Here is a 20,606-nt window from a genome sequence, read left to right on the forward strand (position 1 = left end):
GGTTACGGTCACCCATATTAGTGAATGGAGGTGGCCACGGAGGTCAGGTGGGCTTCACCCTTCCAGGTTTTACATTTCCTCCCAGGGATGGGGGCTTAACGGGCACTTTCAAGTGGTGATAGATGTGGCTTAGTAGAACTTGGGACCAGGAGAGGAAACAAATGTGCAATTCATGAATTTGCTAATTGTCCTTCATTTTTACCTTCCGCCATTTTTCCTAGACTCTGACATCCGTGCTCGTGGCAAGGACTGCCCTGCGAGAGCGCGGGGCCAGCCGCGGAGGCCAGGGGCATCCAAGCTGGCCGGCCGGCCCACGCCCTCCTCCCGGCCACCGCCTCCAGCCCACACCCCGGCGCCCCGCACACCACGCGAGGCAGGAAGCCCATGGCACTCAATCTTTTATTTTCTTAAACTGTACACAGATGTAAAATACTTTAACAGCAAGTCTATGGGAAAATTGTTTGGTTTTAAATTATTATGAAACAGAACCTAAGGGGAGCTTTATTAAATAAACATAAAGGTGGGGATTTAAGGACGCACACCTGCATTCTACCATAGTCATTTTTTTCTGTACCTTCTGGGTGTGTAGAGATAGAAAAGACACGTCAAACTGAATAAACAAAATCCATTTAACCCTGAAACGTTGGCAGGCCGCTCACGGGATTGTTCAGAACGTCCACCTCATAGAAGATGGCCTCACCATCTAATAAAAATTAAAACTGATCTGTTGGCCTCTTTGGTTCCAAAATTATGTATAATACATTTAACTGTATTTTTTTTTTGCTGCTATAAAAATAACTTCTTTTTTCAAATGGCAGTTTCTGACTAATCATGCAACTAAATCAGTGCAAACATTAAAAGCAATCATTCGCTTAAAAAAGAAGCAAAGGATTTCATTTCAAGTATAAAAAAATATAAAAAGAGTCGTACGAGTCCAGTTTCGTCTAGTGTGGGTCAACCCTTTAAATTGCATAGTTCACGCGGCACTTGGGCATCTGGGAGCGAGTTCAGTGCTCTGCCAAGGGCCACTTCTGGACACACGCAGCTGGGCAAGTGCTAGGTCATGTGCGTTCAGGCAAGGCGGCAAGGGCTAGGAGGGGCGGGCGGGCAGGCGAGCAGGCGGGGGGCCACGTCCATGGCCAGCCCTGGTGGCCGGGACCCACACGGGCAACTTCTGCAAAGCAGCTGAAAGCCTTCACCAGCTCTCCAAGACCAGCTAAACTGCTCCCCCCCACCCCAACACAAACCCTGCTGGGAGAGGGGCGCACCCCCCTCCCGGACACCAGCATTTCCAGAATGCCTCCACTCCACCATATCCTCCTCTGAGCTCATTCCCTTGCCTAGGGGTCGTTTCCACCCCTACCCCAACCAGTCCAAGAAGACTACCCCCAGCGAAGAGCACGGATTGCAACATGTTTTTCTTCCCATGTAAAATGATTCAAATCTTCACTTCAAAGGTCATACCTGGTAGAAAAGTCCCTTTTCGATTCTACAGCTGGAATGCATGACCTGTCTGTCAACTGCTAGTGATCAGTTAAAGCATCAAATTAAGACCCTTCTCCTCTCCCTCCCTCCCTCCCCCTGAAACACACACACATAGAAGTCTCGCCAGGGACCCAAGCAACAGTCAAAGGGTCATTGCCACGGCTCCGCGGTCTCTGGCAGGTCGTGTCCATTCTGGGCCTCTTTCCCTCTACGAGGGTGGGAAAAGACAGGCTTTCCCTGGTCCTGCAGCATGAAGGATCCCAGGCAGGGAAAGAAGCCAACATGTCTGAGCCAGGAGATGCTGAGGCATGGCCAGCCTTGCACACAAGCAAAGGGGGACACGCCGCCCTCCTCCCTGTCCGCACGCTCCCCACCCCCGCATCTGCTTTTCCTCTCTGTGGCTCCCGTGAGCGCGCTCGCTCTCTCTCTCTCTCTCTGTCTCTGTCTTTGTGCTTTTATGTGTGCTCGGAAGGCGCGATTTAGAGTGGCCGGGCCAGCTGGTGGGAACGGTGGCCGCTCACCCCATTCTCTCCGACTGACAGGCATTTGTAGCTAAGCTGCCATTTGTCACCGCATCCATTTGCTGGTATCCTGGAGGCTGCTGTGTGGGTGGTAGGATGCGTCTGGCTGTGCGTGTCTACGTGTGCGTTTGAAAGTATCTCATGTCAGTTGAGGGTTCTTGCTCTGGCTTTGACTGATTGCTCGATGAAGTAGTGGAAAAAGATTTCAGGCCTCGCCCTGGCCCCTTCCGGGCAGCCCGATGCAAGGACCGCCGGCGCTCCCGCCGGCTGGGCAGCCGGTTCCCACGGGGGCTGGAAGGAGCCCTTCCGGGCCCGCCCCCCACCCCGCCCCCGCCGCAGCCCTGCCGCGGTCAGGCGCAGCCGCACTCCTCCACGATCATGTTGGGCACGTCGCGCTTGACGATGTTGTACTCGTCGTCGAAGTAGAGCATGGACATGGTGCTCAGCTTGGTGGGGATGCAGCAGGAGTTCACCGTGCCGGGGTTGAGGCCCCGCATGCGGTACTGGTTCACCACGGCCGTGTGGAAGGAGGAGGCGGAGCCGGGGACCCCCGCCAGGTAGGCCGGGCAGCTGCCCTCACAGTAGTTCCCGTAGTAGCCGGTGGGCGCGATGATCCAGTCGTTCCAGCCGATGAGGCGGAAGTCGATGAAGAACTGTTGCCTGCAACAGAGGTTGGTCCGGCCATCGCACTCCAGGCCCCGCTTGCGGATGCGGTGCCTGCTGTCCCCCAGCCGGGCCTGCACGACCACAAAGGGCCGGTGCGACTCCTCGCCGGGGTCCACGAACACGGGCACCACGGCCAGCTCCTGGCACCCGTCACACTGCACGTCCAGGTTGAGCCGTCGCTCGCCCCGCTCGAACAAGGCCTGGATGGCCTCGGTGAGCGGGAAGGTGTGCCAGCCGCTGCGCTTGAGGTCCACCTTCTTCTCCACCATGTTCCACCGGTCGCCGTGGCCCTGCTCCTGGAAGTACACCTTGACCCGCACCTTCCTCCGGCTGCCCTTCTCCAGGACGTAGGGCAGGAGCTTCAGGTAAAGCCACAGGCTGGCCTGCACCACGAACAGGTTCTGGTTGCCTTCGTTGGAGATGAAGAAGTACAGGCGGACCCGGGAGGAGGCGAGGCCATCTGCGGAGAAGTGGGAGAGCAGGCCAAGTTAATTCAAGGAGAACACGAGGCAATGGGGAGAGACTCTGCTGCATGATGCTGGAATGTGAACTTGCCACGCAGCTGGAAAATGTTATTGACCAGAAATACTGTTCCTGGGGCCAGGGCCTCTGACTGGAACCTGGGAGAGGCAGAGAAAATCATTTTCCATTGAGAAACCCCGATCAGCTCAGAGCTGGAGGGTCCAGGCCTATAAAATCCTGCCTCACCTCTCCCAGGCCAGGGCTCCCTGGAGACAGGCTGTCAGGCCTCAAAGCTCAACAGAGGAACTTGTCAGGAGGCCAAGATCTTAACAAGTTGTTATGGGTATCTGTGAAATCTGAAAAACAAAACCAGGATCGCACTGAGGATTTTGGGGTGGGTTGTTTCAGTAAAGAGGTTGGGTTTTTTTTTTTTTTTTTTTTTTTTTTGGTTAACTCAGGGCATTGCAAAATCAAGCTGAGCCACCTACCGCCTCTTCCCAGTGTTTACCTAAGCATGATCTGATCCAACCCCCAGTGGAACCTCCACTGCAAACAAGTGAGCTCTGCTCAGATTTCTGACACAGGAATGGGTGCTTTGCAGGCTGCAAAGTACAGCCCTCGTTTCTGACTAGTTCCAAGGGAGAGGACATTCAGCCTTGAAACTTGAGGTCCAATCCTTTCATGAGACACTGGCTCCCCATTAATGGCACGTTCAAAATCGCCAAGGAAAAGGGGGAACTGGCTTGTTAGTTTCCTCCATAATTCAGCTCAACGAAAAGAGAGGCCATGCCAACCGAGACACAACTACTCTCTCATGGTACATTTCAGTGACGCTTCTGACAATTTGTACTTTTTTCTTCCTTTTTTTTTTTTTTTTGCAGGAAGAACAAGTAAGGCAACTGTGTGACCATAGCTGATTTTATCAAACCTCCTACCACTGCCCTGCAGCCCCCTCCTCAGGCCTCGCCTGGCTCCTCTAATAACACTGACATCTGACTTTGAAATGGGGGAAAGTGCAGCCTTAAAAGCTGGTCTTGGACGAGCTGCCTGTGACCTGAATCTGTTATTTATAAGTCAAAGAGCTGGCTCCGTGAAACGGACCAGAAATATACTAGCCCCCGCTGTCATTTTGTGCCACCGGGACCAAAAGGCCTCCTCGACCTTCCAGAATCACATTTCTACTCTGGGCCCCAAAGCACCTTTTAATCCAAGCTCTCTAATTGCATGTCGAGCTTTCCCTGACTCGGTCGGACAGCTAAAACAGCAATGCATTTCTTTCTAAGCACAAACCAGCCCGATTGTCTCTGCTTTTCTCCACACCCGGCCATGCAAAACTTTTCATCCCTTTTCATCCCCAGGCGGCACCAGGACCGTCTGCCTGCTGCCTGGGAGGGTGGGGGGCATTTTCAGCCTGGTGACACAACCGCTTCCCCCCACAAGCTCCCTGCCCACCCCCGCCCTGCCCGCACCAGGGCTTCCCCCTCTGCGACCTTCTCCGCAGTCCCCTCGGCACAAATGGGGCTGAGCTCCAGGCACAAAAGCCAGCCTGGCTCATTCAAGTCCTGAAAAGGACAGCGGAGTGGAAAGCACTTGCAGCATTTCAGTGCCGGCACATTTTCCTCCTTCTTTTAAAGTTCCGAAAGATTTTCTGTCTCTCAATTATTATATTTAGACAGTAGTAGAAATTGGCAATCCAGGGCCCGGAGAAAATTCCAGAAAGGGCTCCTACCCTTTGTTAACTACGAACTCTGCGGCTCTCAGGCGAGGGGGCTGCTGCCGCTGCCAGGCGAGCCGAGAGGCACGGGGCTGCCCCCGAGAGCCGCGTCTTTCTCTGCGTAAATGATGGGACCTGTTGAGAAGCCTGCCTTCCGCCCGATTCCGGTGCCCACACAATCGGAAGAGAGGTTGCCTAGCTCTCCCCAGTGAGGCTTCAGCAATCCTGGCAAGCCCACGCTGCCCGGCGATGGAAGCGGCCCCGGGGCCTCTCACGCAGGCACACACACACACACACACACACACACACACACACACGCACTCTCACACACACACTCTCTCCCTCTCTCTCTCTCTCTCTCTCTCTCTCTTACTTCTCCGGCCCACGGATATCAACAAGCACACACATCTCCAACCACACTGCTAAGCCTACACTCCGATCGTGGGAAACAAAAACATTAAGCAATCACCAAGCAAGTGCCCGCGGAGCCAGGGCTGCACGCATCTGCCGGGAGGGGGATGCGCGCCCAGAGGCGCTGGGGCCTGATTTCAGAGAGCAGGGGTGGAGGGCAAGGCGCTCAGCGGCAGGGACAGGGGGGGCAGGAAAGGGTGTGCTGCCTGGTGGTGGGGGAGGGAAAGGACGGCAACCGGGACGGGGCGCACAGGGCCAGGGGCAAGCGTCAGGGCCGGGAGTCCGCGTTGCCCCCAGGGTGCGCCGGCTCCGGCGGCCCGTATGGGCAAAGAGAAGGGGGTGGGAGAGGATGAGAGGGGGTGGGGAGCGAGGGCCGCAGCTGGCCGCCCGTGGGACCAACCCACCTGTCTCGGCGAAGCTGATGATCTCGGAGACGCGCTCCTGGCCGTCTGCTCCCGGGCTGGCGTGGCCGTCGAGGTGCGGGATCTCCACGCGGCCGTCTTCGCGCACCTTGCCCGCGTGCAGCTTGCGCAGGGCCGTGACCATGGCGGCCTTGGGCACGGCGTGCGTGATGTTGGGCCGGCCCCGCATCTGCAGGCGGCTCAAGATGTGCCGCTTCACCGCCTCCAGGAAGTCGCCGTCCACCCGGCCCAGCTCCTCCGGTCGCCGGAAGCCGCCGCACGACGTGCAGGTGTCCTGAGAGCCGCCGGGGGCTCCGGGCGGCGGGGGCGGCGGCGGCGCGGCGGGCGACGGCGGGGGCGTGGGCGAGCCCCAGGCCTCCGGCCCCAGCCAGCCGGCCGCCAGCAGCAAAAGGCAGGCGGCCCCCAGCGCCCGACCGGGCAGCCCGTCCATGGTGCGCCGCTGGCGACGAGGGCGCCCGCCGCGAGGCGAGCCGAGCCGAGCGCAGGGCCGGGCTCCGGGCTCCCGGCGCGCCGCCCCGCCCCGCCCCCGCCCGCGCCCGCGCCCGCGCCCGCCCGGGCCTCCGCCCGCCCGCCGGGAGGGCCGCCGCCGGCTAGCAGGGGGAGGGGGCCGGCCGGGCCGCGGGGGCTCCCGCGCGGCGGGGAAGGGGCGCCAAGGGCCGCGGGGGCCGGAGAGGCGCGCGGGCGAGGAGGGGGCCGGAGGGTCACTGCCGAGCGGGCGTCTCAGGGCGCCTCGGCATCTGCAGCCTTCCCCCCATCCTCTCCGCGTCGGGGCCCCGCAGCCCCCAGCTCCGGTGAAGCGAAAGCGGCGGTAGCGGCGCCTTGGCCGCCGCGCGGGGAAGGTGGCGAAAGGGCCGGTCGACTCAACTTGGCCGAGACGGAAGCGAAGGCGCCGGAGTCCCCGGAGCGGAGCCGGGCGCGGCTTGGCGCGGCGCTGCGGCGGGCGCTGCGGCGGGGCCCCGCGCTCGCACCTGAGCGCCGAGGAAGGGCCGCGGCCGCCGGCGACGGGCCGGTAGTCCTCGCCGCGGGCCGGCGGGCGGGCGGTGGAGCGGGGCGAGCGCAGTGGCGGGAGCGCCGGGGAGCGCTGGCCGCGCGGGCCGGCTCAGAGGCGGCGCGGAGCCCCCGGCCGCGGGCCCTGCAGTCCTCCCGGCGCGTCACACGGCAAAGTTGTCTCTAGGCTCCCGGGGCGCCGCATCCACCGGCGGGCGGGCCGGCCGCTGCGCGCTCCGCCGGGGCCTCCGCTCCGCCCGCCTTCTCGCTGCCTCCCTCCCTCCGCTTGCCTGCGCGGGCCGGCTGGGCGCGGGGCGCCGTGCGAGGAAGACGAGGCGGAGGCAGGGCCCTTCTCGACCCTCTCTCTCCTTTCTGCTGCGGCGGCGGCGAGGTTGGTTGGAGCGCCTAAAAGTCTCGCAGCGTCCCCGGGTGCGGGTGCCCTAGCTCGCTCTCCCACTGGCATACGCCGCAGGGCCGGGAGAGAGCGGGAGGGTGGCGGCCGCGTCCCCGCGCCCGGCCGCGACACAGTGCAGAGCCTGCCGAGGAGTTCTTCTCTTTGCCCTCTCTTCTTTTACTCTCCTCGTTTTTTCTCCCAAGGGGAAAAAAAGCCGCACAATCTCCGTATGTGCGCGCGCGTTGAGATAGACGTTGGCATAAAAAAAAAGGGGGGGGTGAGCGAGTCTCGTCCTGGCCATGCGGGAGGAGGCCGTCCGTGCCTCCCCGCTCCGGCTTCCCCCCCCGGGGGGGGCGGAATCTGTTCAAGTCGCTGCCGCCTGCTCCCCACGCCCACCCCCGCTTCCCCCCGCTTTTTTCCTTTCTGCCTTCGCGGGAAGGAGGGGCAAGCCGGCCCTCTCCCCTCCCCCCCACCCCCGCAATGCCCGGCCACTTTTGCTGTCTCGAAACTTTCCCACCACGTGGGCGCCCCGGACCCTCACCCAGCTGGGCGGCAGGCGACACCGACGGACTCCTGGCCTGGGATCCCTCGGTGCTTGCCCCCTCCCCGCGGTCGCGCAGGCCTGCCCTCGTCCCTGCCGCCGCCCTCCGCGACCGGGAGAAGCAATTCTCGCCGCCGCGGCCGCCCCCGTCCCTCCCCGGGTGCACCTTCTCGAGCTTGGCGAGGCGGGGGCGGCGGTGCGGACGCGGGCTGGCTCCGCGGGTGGATGTCGCTCCCGGGCTGCAGTGCCCTAGCCGAGCGCCCCCGGCCGCCGGAGCACTGGGCGAGGAGTGGGCCCCGCGGGCTGGAGGGGTAGAGGAGGCGGTGGCCGTTGGAGGCCTGGCCAGCCTCTGCCTCTGCCTGCTCCAAGCCCCAGGGAAATCCTCGACTGTGTGGGGAACGAGCCTCGCGGCAGGGAGACCTCCGAGCCCCAGGACTTGCGCAGCTGACAAGGTCTCCGGCACCACTGTCTCCCTGCCCCAAGTGGTCGATCTTAGTCTCAGACAAACCCGGGTTCCAGCGGGGGCTTAGCCACTGCCAGCTTTGTAGGAGTGACCTTGGGTAGTGTTCACCCTCTCTAGTCTTTATCTCATCATCCGTCATGGGGGAGGACAATAACACCTGTGTCACACCTTGGGAGCCCCAAACAAGGCAACTTGGTCAAGCTCCTCACAGAACCCTATACACTGTGATTCTAAGGCATAGTTCCTGGGTGGCCCAGACAAGCGACCCTGGCAATGAACACAGAACACCCAAACCATCCAGAACCCCAAATGCAGTCGTTCCTTCTGTCCCTCCTTACGCCTCCACCTGGGCGCGGAGTAGCACGACAATGCCCACAGGGCACAGCGCTCTGGGCCAAGCACCACCATCCTGCCCAGTCCCCTGCCTCGCCCAGACTCCCACCCACTCAACAGGCAGGACTGTGAGGTGGAAGCAGGGTGGGAGGTCATTCTGGCTTTCCAAGGATCTGGGGGAGCTGGAGGGTGGCCTCCAGCTCAGCGGTCCCCACTCTCCCGAGCTGAGGAGCTTCAGGCAGCGAGCTTCAGACCCGTTCGTGCCTCTGTGGAGCTCAGCCCGGACTGCAGCCCCGCTGAGGCCCGCAAGTCTGGAGGCCGAGCGCCCCCTCCCTCCCAATCTGAGGAACCGACGTGAAGGTGCCTGGCCCTGCAGGGCAACATTGGAGCTGGCACGGCTTTAGGGAAGGGAAGTCAGAAGCAGGGGCCCAGGAGGGTCACCAAGATGGCAGCCCTTCTGCCTCCTTGGGGCTGTCTCCAGAGCCCAATTCTCTGCTGTTCCCATACACGCAGCACTCTCTGGCCTCTGATTCCACCGCCTGCCTGATCCCAGAGCCTGTGGAGCCTGCGAGCTCCAGGCAGGAGGCGGAAACACCTGCCCCGTGGCCCTGCCCGGTGGCCCTGAACCAGACTGGACCCACCTCCACGGCTTTGCGTGCGTCTTCCACCAGGCACACAAGCTCCGGTTCTCTGGGTCTTTCCATCACCACAGCCACCAACCACTTGGCAAACTCCTTCTGTCTTAAAGACCCAGCCCCTTGTCTCCTCCTTGGTGAAACTCACATGGCCCTCTTGTGCCCTGAATAGTTATTTGCCATATTAGGCTCCTTGGCCCAGTGCTTGGCTGTTACTTTTCACCTGTCTGTGTCTTCTGTGGGGCCCCGGACTCCTGGAGGACAAGGACCAGGTCTCGTGGGCCCTGTCTGATGCCGGATCAGGCGCAGCTTGTTGAACTAATGCTTAGTTGATTGAATGAATGAATGAATGAATGAATGAATGAATGAGTCATTAAGCCAGTAAAGAATTGAGCACCCCCACACTCCCCAGTACTCTCACAACAGGCATCCTTGTCTGTCTGGCTACACCATTCTCACTGGGAGCCCCACCCGGGCTGGACAGGGCTGGGAGGGAGGGAGCGCTCCACACCTTTGGGAAGAGGCAACACCCTGCCCATTGACCTGGCTCTTGGAGGGGCGGAAGCCACCTCAGCCTTGCTGGGAAGAGGAGGGAAGAGGAGGTTGAGAGGAGGGTCCACATTTTGCTCCCCTGGTGGAGAGCTGTCAGCCCTGCTGCCAGTCATCTGCTGGGAGGGAACTGGGTCAAGTGGTAGTCAGAAACCATCTGCTCGAGAAGCTGGGATTATCCCGCCCTCTGCTGATCCCCCAGCCCACAGGAGCCAAGGGTGTAAATTGAGTTCTTCCAGATCACCTTGTGCTTGGGGGGGGGGGAGCCCCCATCTCCTACTGAGGGGCAAGGACCTGTTCCTGTTGCTTCAAAGCCTCTTTTAGCACTGGGCTCTGTTCTCCTTGTCCTGGTGACCTCAGCCTTCAGTCTCAGCCAGGGCCGTGACTGCGCCTGTCAGTTTTGAATACAATAAGGCACATGAGTGCTGGAGCCAGTGCCCTCCTGCAGGATCGGGTCACCCCCCAATACACACACCGCCACAGAATGCTGGCTGCCTGCCGCCAACGAGGAGCTCGGGGCCTGCAGGGAAGGCAGGAAGAAAACATGGCGGCATTATGGATCCGGGCACACAAAACGTGAGAGGGCTTCTTCTGAGAGGCGCAGAGCGTGTGCTCTCACAACAGTTTTGTTTTGTGTTGTTGCATAACTCATAGTTAAGTGACAATTTGGGGATACTGAAAATGTCCACAGGTGACAAAGCACACGGTAAATGAGCCTCAGAACTCGTTTGCTAAAAGAGAACCCAGGTGCAGCTCTTGGCCACGTGGCCCCTGCAGGGTGCGGGGTGAAGAGAAGGCCCTCGCGCCAGTGGCACTGGAGATGTGGGCTGAAGAGTGGCCTGTGGCACAGTTGGGCTCGGGGACCTGGTGTTGACTTTCCCTCTGTGGCCAGACATCACTGTCCCACACCACACCTCTCTGGAGTGGCTCAGTCTGAATGAAAGGAGCCACATGCCGGACCAGACGAGATGTCCTGTCCACCTGGCAACTCAAGACCCGCGAGAGGAACAAGGCTGGAGCCAAGGGCGAAGCGAGACACAGCCATGGGGACCCCAAGGGGCCAGGAGCCAAGCTGACCCTCGGAAAAGCTCAGACACCAGCATGGAGTCCCTTCAGAATGCCCCCCGAGGCCCCCTCATGCTTTTGAGGTCACGGAGGCAAGTCCTTGACACAAGAGAGTAGGCATGGGAAGGTGATTTTGATTTCTCATCAGGGCTGCCGGGTGGTGCCCACCTTTGGAGGACCCCACCAGCTATCCACCTCCTTCAGCTCTGCTGTGGCCTGGGAAGGGATGCTTGTCACCTCTGAAACTCATGAGCTCCAGGACTGAGACCCTCTGTGCCCTTCACCTGTAGCTGCCTGGCGCCCAGCACAGCCCTGCTCTGGGACTGCTGACATTCCCAGAGTCCGTTCATCCCGTGTGACTGATGAAGGAGCTGAGGCCCCGGAACGTGGTCTGATCAATGGGCCTGGGGTTCACATGCAGACTCCTGAGTTCCAGTTGGCCTGCACATGGGAAAGACCATCACAGGTGTGCTCCCTCCTGCTTCCCACCAGGCATAAGCATGCTTACCCGCCTTCGCAGGCTGCCAGCCAGTCACTAAACCAGGCTGCAATGCAAAACCTGGTTGTAGGGCTCCCTCTCTAGTCGTTTCTTTTCAGGGGAATCTCTCAGCAACCAATCCCCTAACATCTCTTGTTTGTTAGCAAGAATCCTAGAAATCACTGTGGGAGTCCCCGGACCCATTCTCAGTAAGACCGAGGTGCTGGGAAGAAGTTGGCTTGACAGGACCCGGGGGACCCCCTGCCACTCCATCCAGCAAGGTTCTAGAGGCTGTTCCAGAGTAGGATTTAACATGTTTTGTAACATTCGGGAAATATTTCAACAGCGCCCATAGGGATGGCTGTCCTGTTGGTCTATTTTCTAGAAAAATAGAGGCGCTAAGTATAGCATTTAGTTAGTATCCCACTTCAACATGTTAATCACAAACTAGTCCTCGCCCAGAATCCCTTCCCATTCATTCAGTAACCACACTGAACTAGCTGCTGACAATACAGCAAAGCTGAAGCCCAACCCCGTCCCAGTCTACTGGGGAGGCTAATACACAAATGAACTGGGAGCTAACTGGGATAATTCAGCACAGTGGGAACGAGAAGGAACAGCCTACATTTGCCAGGAGTCTCAGAGGAAGCAGGATTTGAACTGAGCCTTGAAACATGAGGAGGCATTTTCCAGGCGGACATGGGAGAGGAAAGGTCATCCAGGAGAGGAGCCTGCGTGATGGGAATACGTTCTAGGCAAGGAACAAGAGCAAGTCCAGTGGAGCTAGACTGGGAGGGACAGGAGTGCCTTGTCGGCCCAGAAAGGTGTGATAAGGCCGGGAGGGGCTGTGACCCCTTGCAAGAGTGTTTTAGGAGGACATTGGTGGCATTGTAGCAAGACAGAGAGCCAGCCCATCAGGGAGCAGATGAGGGCCAAAGGGAAGGTGGTGGCAGTGAGGACCAAAAAGAAGAAAGGGGAAGGGTTGGGTGCGTTCCATCAAGACACCAGGGCTGGGCGAGGCAGGAAGAGCCGAGGATTCTCCCCCCACCCTATTTCTGCCCTGAGTTGTCCTAGAAGCGGCTCCTGTGTGCCCATGTGTGGCAAGAACCCAAGGAGCTAGTTATTTTGCAACTAACAGAGGAAAAATGGAGCATTTCAAAGGTCTCCTTGTTTTGCGTCCCCAAGCCCCACCATGTCCTTTTCGGGAACACTTGACTCTAAGCATGAAACCCTCCTTAAATAGCATCCCCCAATTCTCAGCCGCTCTTGAACTTCAGAGCTGATGCTGGCATCCATGTCTTTGGAGAATGAGAAGTGACCCACCTGTCCAATGAGCCACCAACAAAAATAAAACCACGCACGGCCAACCCAACATAGCATTTCTTAGGTTCTCACGGGTGATAGGAGCAACACAGAAAAAAACCAAGGAAATGACTCTTGTATACGGGTACGGACAAGACATCCTTGTACATCCTACTTTTTAAACAAAACCAATAAACGGGTTAATTCATTTATGTATATGAAAGCTGAAGACCTTTATTCCCAATAGTCAGTATGACCCCCGGACCCCCCCCCGCCCCCCCCCCCCCGGTGCACCTGGGTACTCCATAGTCACACAAATCAATACCGGCGAGGTTCTCATGGTCAAGTAGCTCAGAAAGAGCCATCATGATGTTATGCTTCACGCAAGATCACCCCTTGCTTACAGAAGACTCTGATTGAATTCTTGCTGTCAGTAAAACGGTCTCTGTCTTGCCATTGAAGGGAATTCTGCAGGGGGTACCACTGTGGTGGTAGAAGAAAAAATAATAGGGCCATTACCAGCTCAATCCCGGGCCCAGCCCAGGCCTATTGCTGGCTCGTTAAGCTGTGTTAATTTCAAGTGCTCCGAACTTTGAGCCCTTTCCCTCCGGCCCAGCACTGGGCAGCCTTGGCACTGGACAGTGGGGAGGCACACACTCATTTGTGCTGCTCTCCCCAGTCTTGCCTCTGTGTTCTCCACCCCCCCTTCCCCCACTCCCACCCCCACTTCATAATCCACCCCCCACCCAGAGTCAGGTGCTAATCCAAGAAAGGAGGGATCTCTCACCCATCCCCCTGGGCTCAAACACACTCAGCTCTTTCCCTACCTTTCCTTTCCCATACATTAGATTATGATTGAAATGCTGGAGAAAAAAAAAAAAAAACAAATCAGTGAAACGGGAATGATCAGATTTGTGTTGATGGGTAAACGTATTTATATTTAATTAGGAGACTTCACTGTGAAGGGGGTAAAGTGCTTTAGTTCTGGCCTACTGAAGGACAAATGCCTATTTTGCATTCATTCTCCAAGTTGGTAAAAGATGCCCAGAGTCGGTCCACATTAGTGGTGCCAATAGAACCAAGAGCAGAGCTCAGGGTAACAGGCAGCATCCCCGGGGCCCCCCTGCCAGTGGAGACTGTCTGCCCAGAGTTTTTTCATGCAAGCTGGTCTTAAGCCAGGGATTTGTGCGGATTTGCCCATCTCCACCTTTTCAAAAAAGGAAAAAGGAAAAGAAAGCTATAAAGATGATACAGATGATAGATGGATATAGTCCGATATAGCTAGATGCCAGATAGGTAGGTAGGTAGACAGACAGATAGATAGATAGATAGATAGATAGATAGATAGATAGATAGATAGATAGACAGATGAGATCGATAAGGAACAAGCATCTTTAGGATGAAGAAATACAAACTGTTAAACTTCCATTTGACCTTTATCTCCCTAAGAGTGCCTAATGCTTCTCATACCCCCACAACTTCCTACTGATTCAGAAATAACAGCACAGAGCAAAGAACTTAATTAAAAATAAAAAGAAGAAGCTGCCAGTGCCTTGGCTTTCATCAGGGACACAGATACTAAAATACTCATCGACTGACATTCACTATCACTCATCAAAAGAAGCTAAGAATATGCATTATTATAAAATCCCTTCATGACATTATTTGTACCTGTAAATGATGTGGTCAAACCGTCACCTACCTGAGCTCAGCTAACCAGGAATCCTTTATTAATTACACATGGACGCACTCAATTATCTTGCACGTACGGGGGATACCTAACCCTCCCAGCCACAAGGGCACATTCTGGGTTTGGGGGTGCTCAGCATCATCTCCAACCCTTCCGGATCCCGCCATCATTGTTCAGAAAGTGTTCTTTTATTCATCGTGCAATGCATTTGTTCAGAGAACCTAGAGAATTGGGGCACTGTGCCACGCAACGAGAGGACTAGGATACTGGCCTGCCTTCGGCTCAGTTAGCAGGGAGGGCCAGGCCCCTGGGCCACGCAGAAGGTGTGTAAGGACCAGAGGGGTGAGAGAGGCCTGGCGCTGTGGGATTTGCAGAGGGAGGAGGGAAGAGGGGAACTTGGAGAATTCGCTGGGGCCAGCCCTGGGGGTTGGAGCGACCCTGGCGGAGGCAGGGCAGAGCCGGTCAGGGTCAGGGAGGGGGTCTGGCAAGGGCGATCCAGACAGCAGACTCCTCGCCAACGGAGGATGTCGGAGCAGGAGGACCGGAGCGGGGTCATGGTGACTTTTCAGGGCCGCAGCAGCCACACCAGCCCTGCGCTCCCTCCTCAGCTTTTCTCTTACACAGGAGAAGAAAACCTTGGGAGTTTAAGCTACCAGTACTTGGGGGATTCTGTTATTTGCAGCCTAACCCAATGTTAACTAACCAAGGCATCTTACCGCTGAGGTAGGGTGACCCCCCTAGTAGGGAGTAGGAGGAAAAAGAAGAAAGGAAGCAGAAAAGGAACAGTGGGGGAGGTGGAAGATAAGCCAGGAGAGGGTGGTGTCACACAGCCTGGGGGCTACAGGAGCAGAGGGGACCAAACAGGCCAAGTGTGGCAGAGCGGTCCCCGAGAAGGCCTGGGGAGGGCGCTGCAGTTGGCAGATGGGGCCAGCAAGTGGGTAGTGTCTGAGTGAGCAAACTGCTGGGGGAAGGAAGACGGGTGGAGCCGAACGCGGACCACCATCCCTCCTGATCCAGGCCTGGGGGTTCCAAGAGCTTTAAGGCTGGAAGTGGGGGGGGGGGGTCTCTGCAGCGGGGCAGCCTGCCCATGTGGGAGACAGAGCTGGCTGACACCCAGAAGCAGAGGCAAGCAGACCATAGGGGGAGATCTGTAGGGGGACATCCTGCAGGGGAAAGGATTGCCTGGGGCATCTAGACTGAGAGCTGGAAATGGGGACCCAAACTGGCCCGTGAGTTTGGGTGCATGGGATGGTGGGGAGCCTGAGAAGGTCAACGCAGGAGCTGAATTCGAAGGACTGGATGGGGTGGGTGTGTGTACGTGTGTGTGTGTGTGTGTGTGTGTGTTGGGATGTGTGCGTTAGTGTTTGTGTGGGTACATGTGTGCTGTGTGTATCGGGGTACAGGCATGTTGAGACGTGTGTTGTGTATGGTGTGTTCAGTGGTCGGGTGTATATGGATGTTGTGGGGGATGTGTGTTGGTTTGTGTGGGTTGAAGTGTGCAGGTCCTAGCACGGGTGCCGGTGGTGGCAGCATGCTTGCACCAATCTCAGGGTGCTTTTGCCAATAAGAGGAACAGCAAAGAAAACAATATTAAGGACTTTTCCTGCCCTAGAAAACTTTACTGCTGACTCCAAGAGACACTTAGAAGGCAGAACTCATAGGAGTTTGTGGTTGCATGAGGAAGAGAGGGAGAAGGAAGAATCCGGAATGGCAGGCATCTCGCACTGGGGCCATGCTCCCCCCCGCCCCCGCCCCGGGCATGTCAGACGTTAAGACAGGTCCTTACCCTTGGCGGTATGGCCACCACCCCACCCACTGGACCCATTGGACTAGAAAGCTGCTTGTCCAGGCACACTTGCTTCTCCCACATCACCACAGCCACGGAAAGAAAACATTCCCCAAATTCCCCTGGAATTACTTTCCCTGGAAGCATCAAGAAAGCATGGTCTGCAGAATGAGAGCGGCCAGGAAGAGGGAGGCAACCCACTTCTCCACCAGAGTTTCCAGTGGAGCAGGTGAGAAGAAGCAGGGTGACTCCCAGAACTGCCCGTGAGCGCCGGCCCTGGGCAAGGGGGGAGCTGGCTGGCCGACACCCCTCTGGGCTGGCTGCTCCAGGGCCGGGGGTCAGTGTGTGGGCCGCTTCTGCAGGCGGCAGCCTATCCCTGTCTGCCTCGGGGTACAAGACGTGCTGCTTCTGGAGACAGAGCAGTGGCAGCCAAGCCCACCACACGGCGCACCAGGCTGTGGAGCTCTTGTGTGTTCCTGTAGGAAGAACCGTTCCTCAACCAAGAAAGAGTTCGCTCTTCCTACGACCGCACCTTTATCCTGCAGTCTTGTTCTATGATCCTCCGCGGCCAAGGAAGAGTTCGAATTCCTCACGAAGCCTATGGGGGGCTTCTCATCTAGCCCCTGCCCCCTCTCCGGCTTTCGATGAAGAACCCCCTTCCTCGGCCCCAGCCACTCACTCATACCCTCTCTCTCCTCCGGCCACGGAGAGCAACTTCTAGTGACCGGGACAGGCCATGTGTCTCTCTGGGTTAACCAATCATCCTGGCTTTCCCCTGGGCAAAGGCGTTTCCTGGGACGTGGGACTTTCCATGGTAAAACTGGGACTGTCCCAGACAAACCAGGACACTTGGTCACATTGCCTGCCTCACCCCTTCTTATCTTTACTTATGTTATTAGTCCGGCCTGCAGAGCCTTGCTGCCAGGAAACAGTCTGTCCACACTGGGCCACTGCCTCCAGGAAGCTTCTCTTAGTCAGCTCCTGTCTCCCTGAAAACCCGAGAACCTGTCTCCGTTGAAACCGGACAACTATGTCGTCGTCGGTGCCCTCCTGGGAGCCTGCAGGGTCCAACACAGCATTCTTTTTTTTTTTTTTAATGTTTCTTTTATTATATTATGTTAGTCACCATACAGTACATCCCTGGTTTCTGATGTAAAGTTCGATGATTCATTAGTTGCATATAACACCCAGTGCACCATGCAATACGTGCCCTCCTTACTACCCATCACCAGCCTATCCCATTCCCTGACCCCCCTCCCCTCAGTTTGTTTCTCAGAGTCCATAGTCTCTCATTCTTCATTCCCCCTTCTGATTACCCCTCTTTCTTTATCCCTTTCTTCCCCTACCGATCTTCCTAGTTCTTATGTTCCATACATGAGAAAAATCATATGATAATTTTCTATCTCTGCTTGACTTATTTCACTTAACATTATCTCCTCCAGTGCTGTCCATGCTGCATCAAATGTTGAGAACTCGTTCTTTCTGATAGCTGAGTAATATTCCATTGTATACATGGACCACATCTTCTTAATCCACTCATCTGTTGAAGGGCATCTTGGTTCCTTCCACGATTTGGCTATTGTGGACAATGCTGCTATGAACATTGGGGTGCATATGGCCCTTCTCTTCACTACGTCTGTATCTTTGGAGCAAATACCCAGTAGTGCAATGGCTGGGTCATAGGGTAGCTCAATTTTTAACTTTTTAAGGGACCTCCACACTGTTTTCCAGAGTGGCTGCACCAACTTGCATTCCCACCAACAATGTAGGAGGGATCCCCTTTCTCCACATCCTCTCCAGCAATTGTTGTTTCTTTCCTTGTCAATTTTTGCCATTCTATCTGGCGTAAGGTGGTATCTTAGTGTGGTTTTTATTTGAATTTCCCTGATGGCTAATGATTTTGAACATTTTTTCATGTGTCTGTTAGCCATTTGTATGTCATCATTGGAAAAGTGTCTGTTCATATCTTCTGCCCATTTTATGATTTGTTTATTTGTTTCTCACACATTGAGTTTGAGAAGTTCTTTGTAGATCTTGGATACCAGTCTTTTATCTGTAGCATCATTTGCAAATATCTTCTCCCATTCCATGGGCTGCCTCTTAGTTTTTTTGACTGTGTCCTTGGCTGCCAACACAGCATTCTGCTGTTGCAGGAGCTGAATATCTGTCCTGGGCTTGAGCTTCTAGAGGACAACTATACCGTCTTCATGTCTCTATGGTTGTCTCTAAGCCGAGCCATCGTGGGTGAGCCATAGGTGTTTGCTGAACTATTTTGCCAAAATATGTAGGGAGGGATTCTGTAATGTATGACAACGTGCCAAGATAAATTTCTTTCAAAAATTCTGAAAAGTCATTGTATTCCCCTGATTCATTTAACAAACCCTTATTAGGCACCTATGATATGACCAGCCCAGGAGATAGAACAGTGAACAAGAGTCAAAATCTCTGTCCTCACAGAACTTACTGTGTCAGGGAGAAATAGACAATGGATATGTTTTTCAAGTAATTTCAAAGAGTGAAAAATGTCATGAAGTTTAATAAAGGAGGTTAATGGGAAGCAGACTGGGGAGGAGGCTAAGTCAGGAAAGACCTCTCTGAGGAGTGAGCAAAAGATAAAAAGGAGGCTGTCACAGAGATCTAGTGGAGGGGCTCCAAAGTGAGACTAAGCTTAAAATGTTCAAGGACCAGAAAGAAAGCCAGCGTGAAAGCAAGAGGAGAAGCCTTGAAGGAAGTAGGAGGACAGGCCAGGTCACATTGAACTTTGAAAGTTCTACTCCTTAGGATTAGATTTTTATCTCAGTGGCTAACACAAGATATATCTCACACAAGGAAAGCTCAGAATTAGAAATTCCAAGCTAGGTATGATAGCTCTATGGTCATTAGGAACTCATGTTCCTTCTCTCTTTCTTATCATGAAGTTTCCATAAGTTTTCCATGAAGGTTACCTCGCAACCACAAAATGGCTGCTGGAGCACCATCCATCACATCTCCATTTCATGCAGTGGGAAGGAGGAAAGTGGAAGAGCAGAGCCTTGCATCCTCTTAGCTGGACCAGTTCTGTTAAAAGGATAATCCCCAAAGCCCCACTTGACAACTCTGCTTTTATCTGTAGGCCACTCCAAGATATAAAGGTAGTTGAAAAACCCAGACCCTGCTGGGTACCACACTGCTCCAAATTAAACAAGGTTTCAATCAGAAAAGAAGAAACACAGAATAAATATTGAATGTACACAAAGGGTGTGTCAGGGAGCCTGGGTTTTGTTCTAAGTGTGATGGAAAGTTTTAGAGGGTTTTTGTCAGTGCTACTGTGAGGGGATTTGCCCAGTGAGAAGTACTCTGGCTGCAGGTGGAACAGAAGCCATAGGCAGGGAGGGGGGAGCAGGAAGATGAGTTAGGCCCCGTTGCAATCATCCAGGTGAGAGACAAGAGAGCTGGGGCTAGTGTTTCTGCAGAAGGTGGTGAGAAATGGCCGGACCTGGTTTCTATTCGGGGGCTAGCGCTGCCAGGACTTGCCGATGGACTGGGTATGGGATGGGAAAGGAAGAGAGAACTGAGGGGATGGATCCGAGTCGGGGGCTGAGCAACCAAGAAGATGTGGTGCCCTTAATGGGGCTGGGGGAGATGGGGAGAGGAGGAGCGCATAATAAAATGTTCTCCTTGAATATATTGATTTTGAGGGGCACCAGTAGTGGCTGCTGAGTAGATAATTGGACCCCCCTTATGTTTGGGGCTCAGGGCAGAGGCGAAACAAATTTGGGAAGCGCAGGCATATACACGGTATTGAAAGCCAGGGTGAGATGAGTTCATGCAGCGAGAGGTGTCGATGGAGAAGAGAAGAGGTCCAAGGATGGGCCCTGGGGCGCTTCGACTTTAGAGCTGGGAGAGGCAGCAGAGAGGCTGAAAAGGAGTCCTAGCGGTGGGGAGAAAAAGCAGACCAGAGTGGTGGCCGGAGGAGCCGTAAGGACCCGATGCCCAACGCTGGGACTGGCCGAGCACAGCAGAGAATTCACCCTGGGGTTTGGCAATGTGGCGCTTGTTAGTGACCCTGAGGCCATGTCAATTCTTCCTGCTCGGGGCTGCACACTGTGTGTGTTTGGGGGGGGGTGGAGAACCTGCACCCCCCCCTTGCCGCTTCCTGGCTCTGAATCAGGTCCCCCTGAATTGGGAGGTTGACCAGGTGCTGCTGAGTCACATTGTCCCCTGGGTTTCCCTGGGTCTTCTTCTACCTCCTTCTGCTGCCTGTCCTATGCCCCTCTCTGGGTCTTAGAGGAAAACAGGGGCTGTGCTAAGGGGATTGGGACCAGGGCTTTATTTTGCCTTAAGTTATTTATAGAAATTCTCAAACAGACAAGAGTAGAGAGAAAAGTGTCATGATGACCACAAAGAGCGGTGGGTGGAGGACGAAGACGATCCTTTGGCCCCGGAGTCAGTTTTGTCAACTGACTCCAGCTTTCCAAATTGCGGGTGTTGTGTCGGACACAAGCAGGTCATGAATTCCAAATGTGCTGGGTTAGGACCCTCATTCAACGCAAGGAAAAGGAATAGAACGGAAAATAACAGGAAATCACACACAGACAAAGACGAACGCTGTTTCCTGACCCTTGTTTCATGCACGGGTGTTTGTGTACTTGTGGGCACGCGTGCGCGTCCTAGGTGGGGCTCAAGCAGATTTGCTACATTGAGTTTACGGTCAAAAGAGGGT

At 55.7% G+C, this 20,606-nt stretch overlaps 1 protein-coding gene across 1 annotated transcript; it reads right to left on the bottom strand.

Annotated features, from left to right (window-relative positions):
- Positions 1-1,559: 1,559 nt before the first annotated feature.
- INHBB (inhibin subunit beta B) lies at positions 1,560-6,148 on the bottom strand. The gene is made up of 2 exons (XM_026510161.4): positions 5,664-6,148; positions 1,560-3,132 (listed from the first exon to the last, which is right to left on the bottom strand). The coding sequence occupies exons 1-2, from the start codon at positions 6,109-6,111 to the stop codon at positions 2,357-2,359; spliced, it is 1,224 nt and encodes a 407-aa protein (XP_026365946.1). The 5' UTR covers positions 6,112-6,148; the 3' UTR covers positions 1,560-2,356.
- Positions 6,149-20,606: the final 14,458 nt, after the last annotated feature.

The sequence above is a fragment of the Ursus arctos genome, unplaced genomic scaffold (genome assembly GCF_023065955.2).
Source record: "Ursus arctos isolate Adak ecotype North America unplaced genomic scaffold, UrsArc2.0 scaffold_1, whole genome shotgun sequence".
Taxonomy (NCBI): Eukaryota; Metazoa; Chordata; class Mammalia; order Carnivora; family Ursidae; genus Ursus; species Ursus arctos.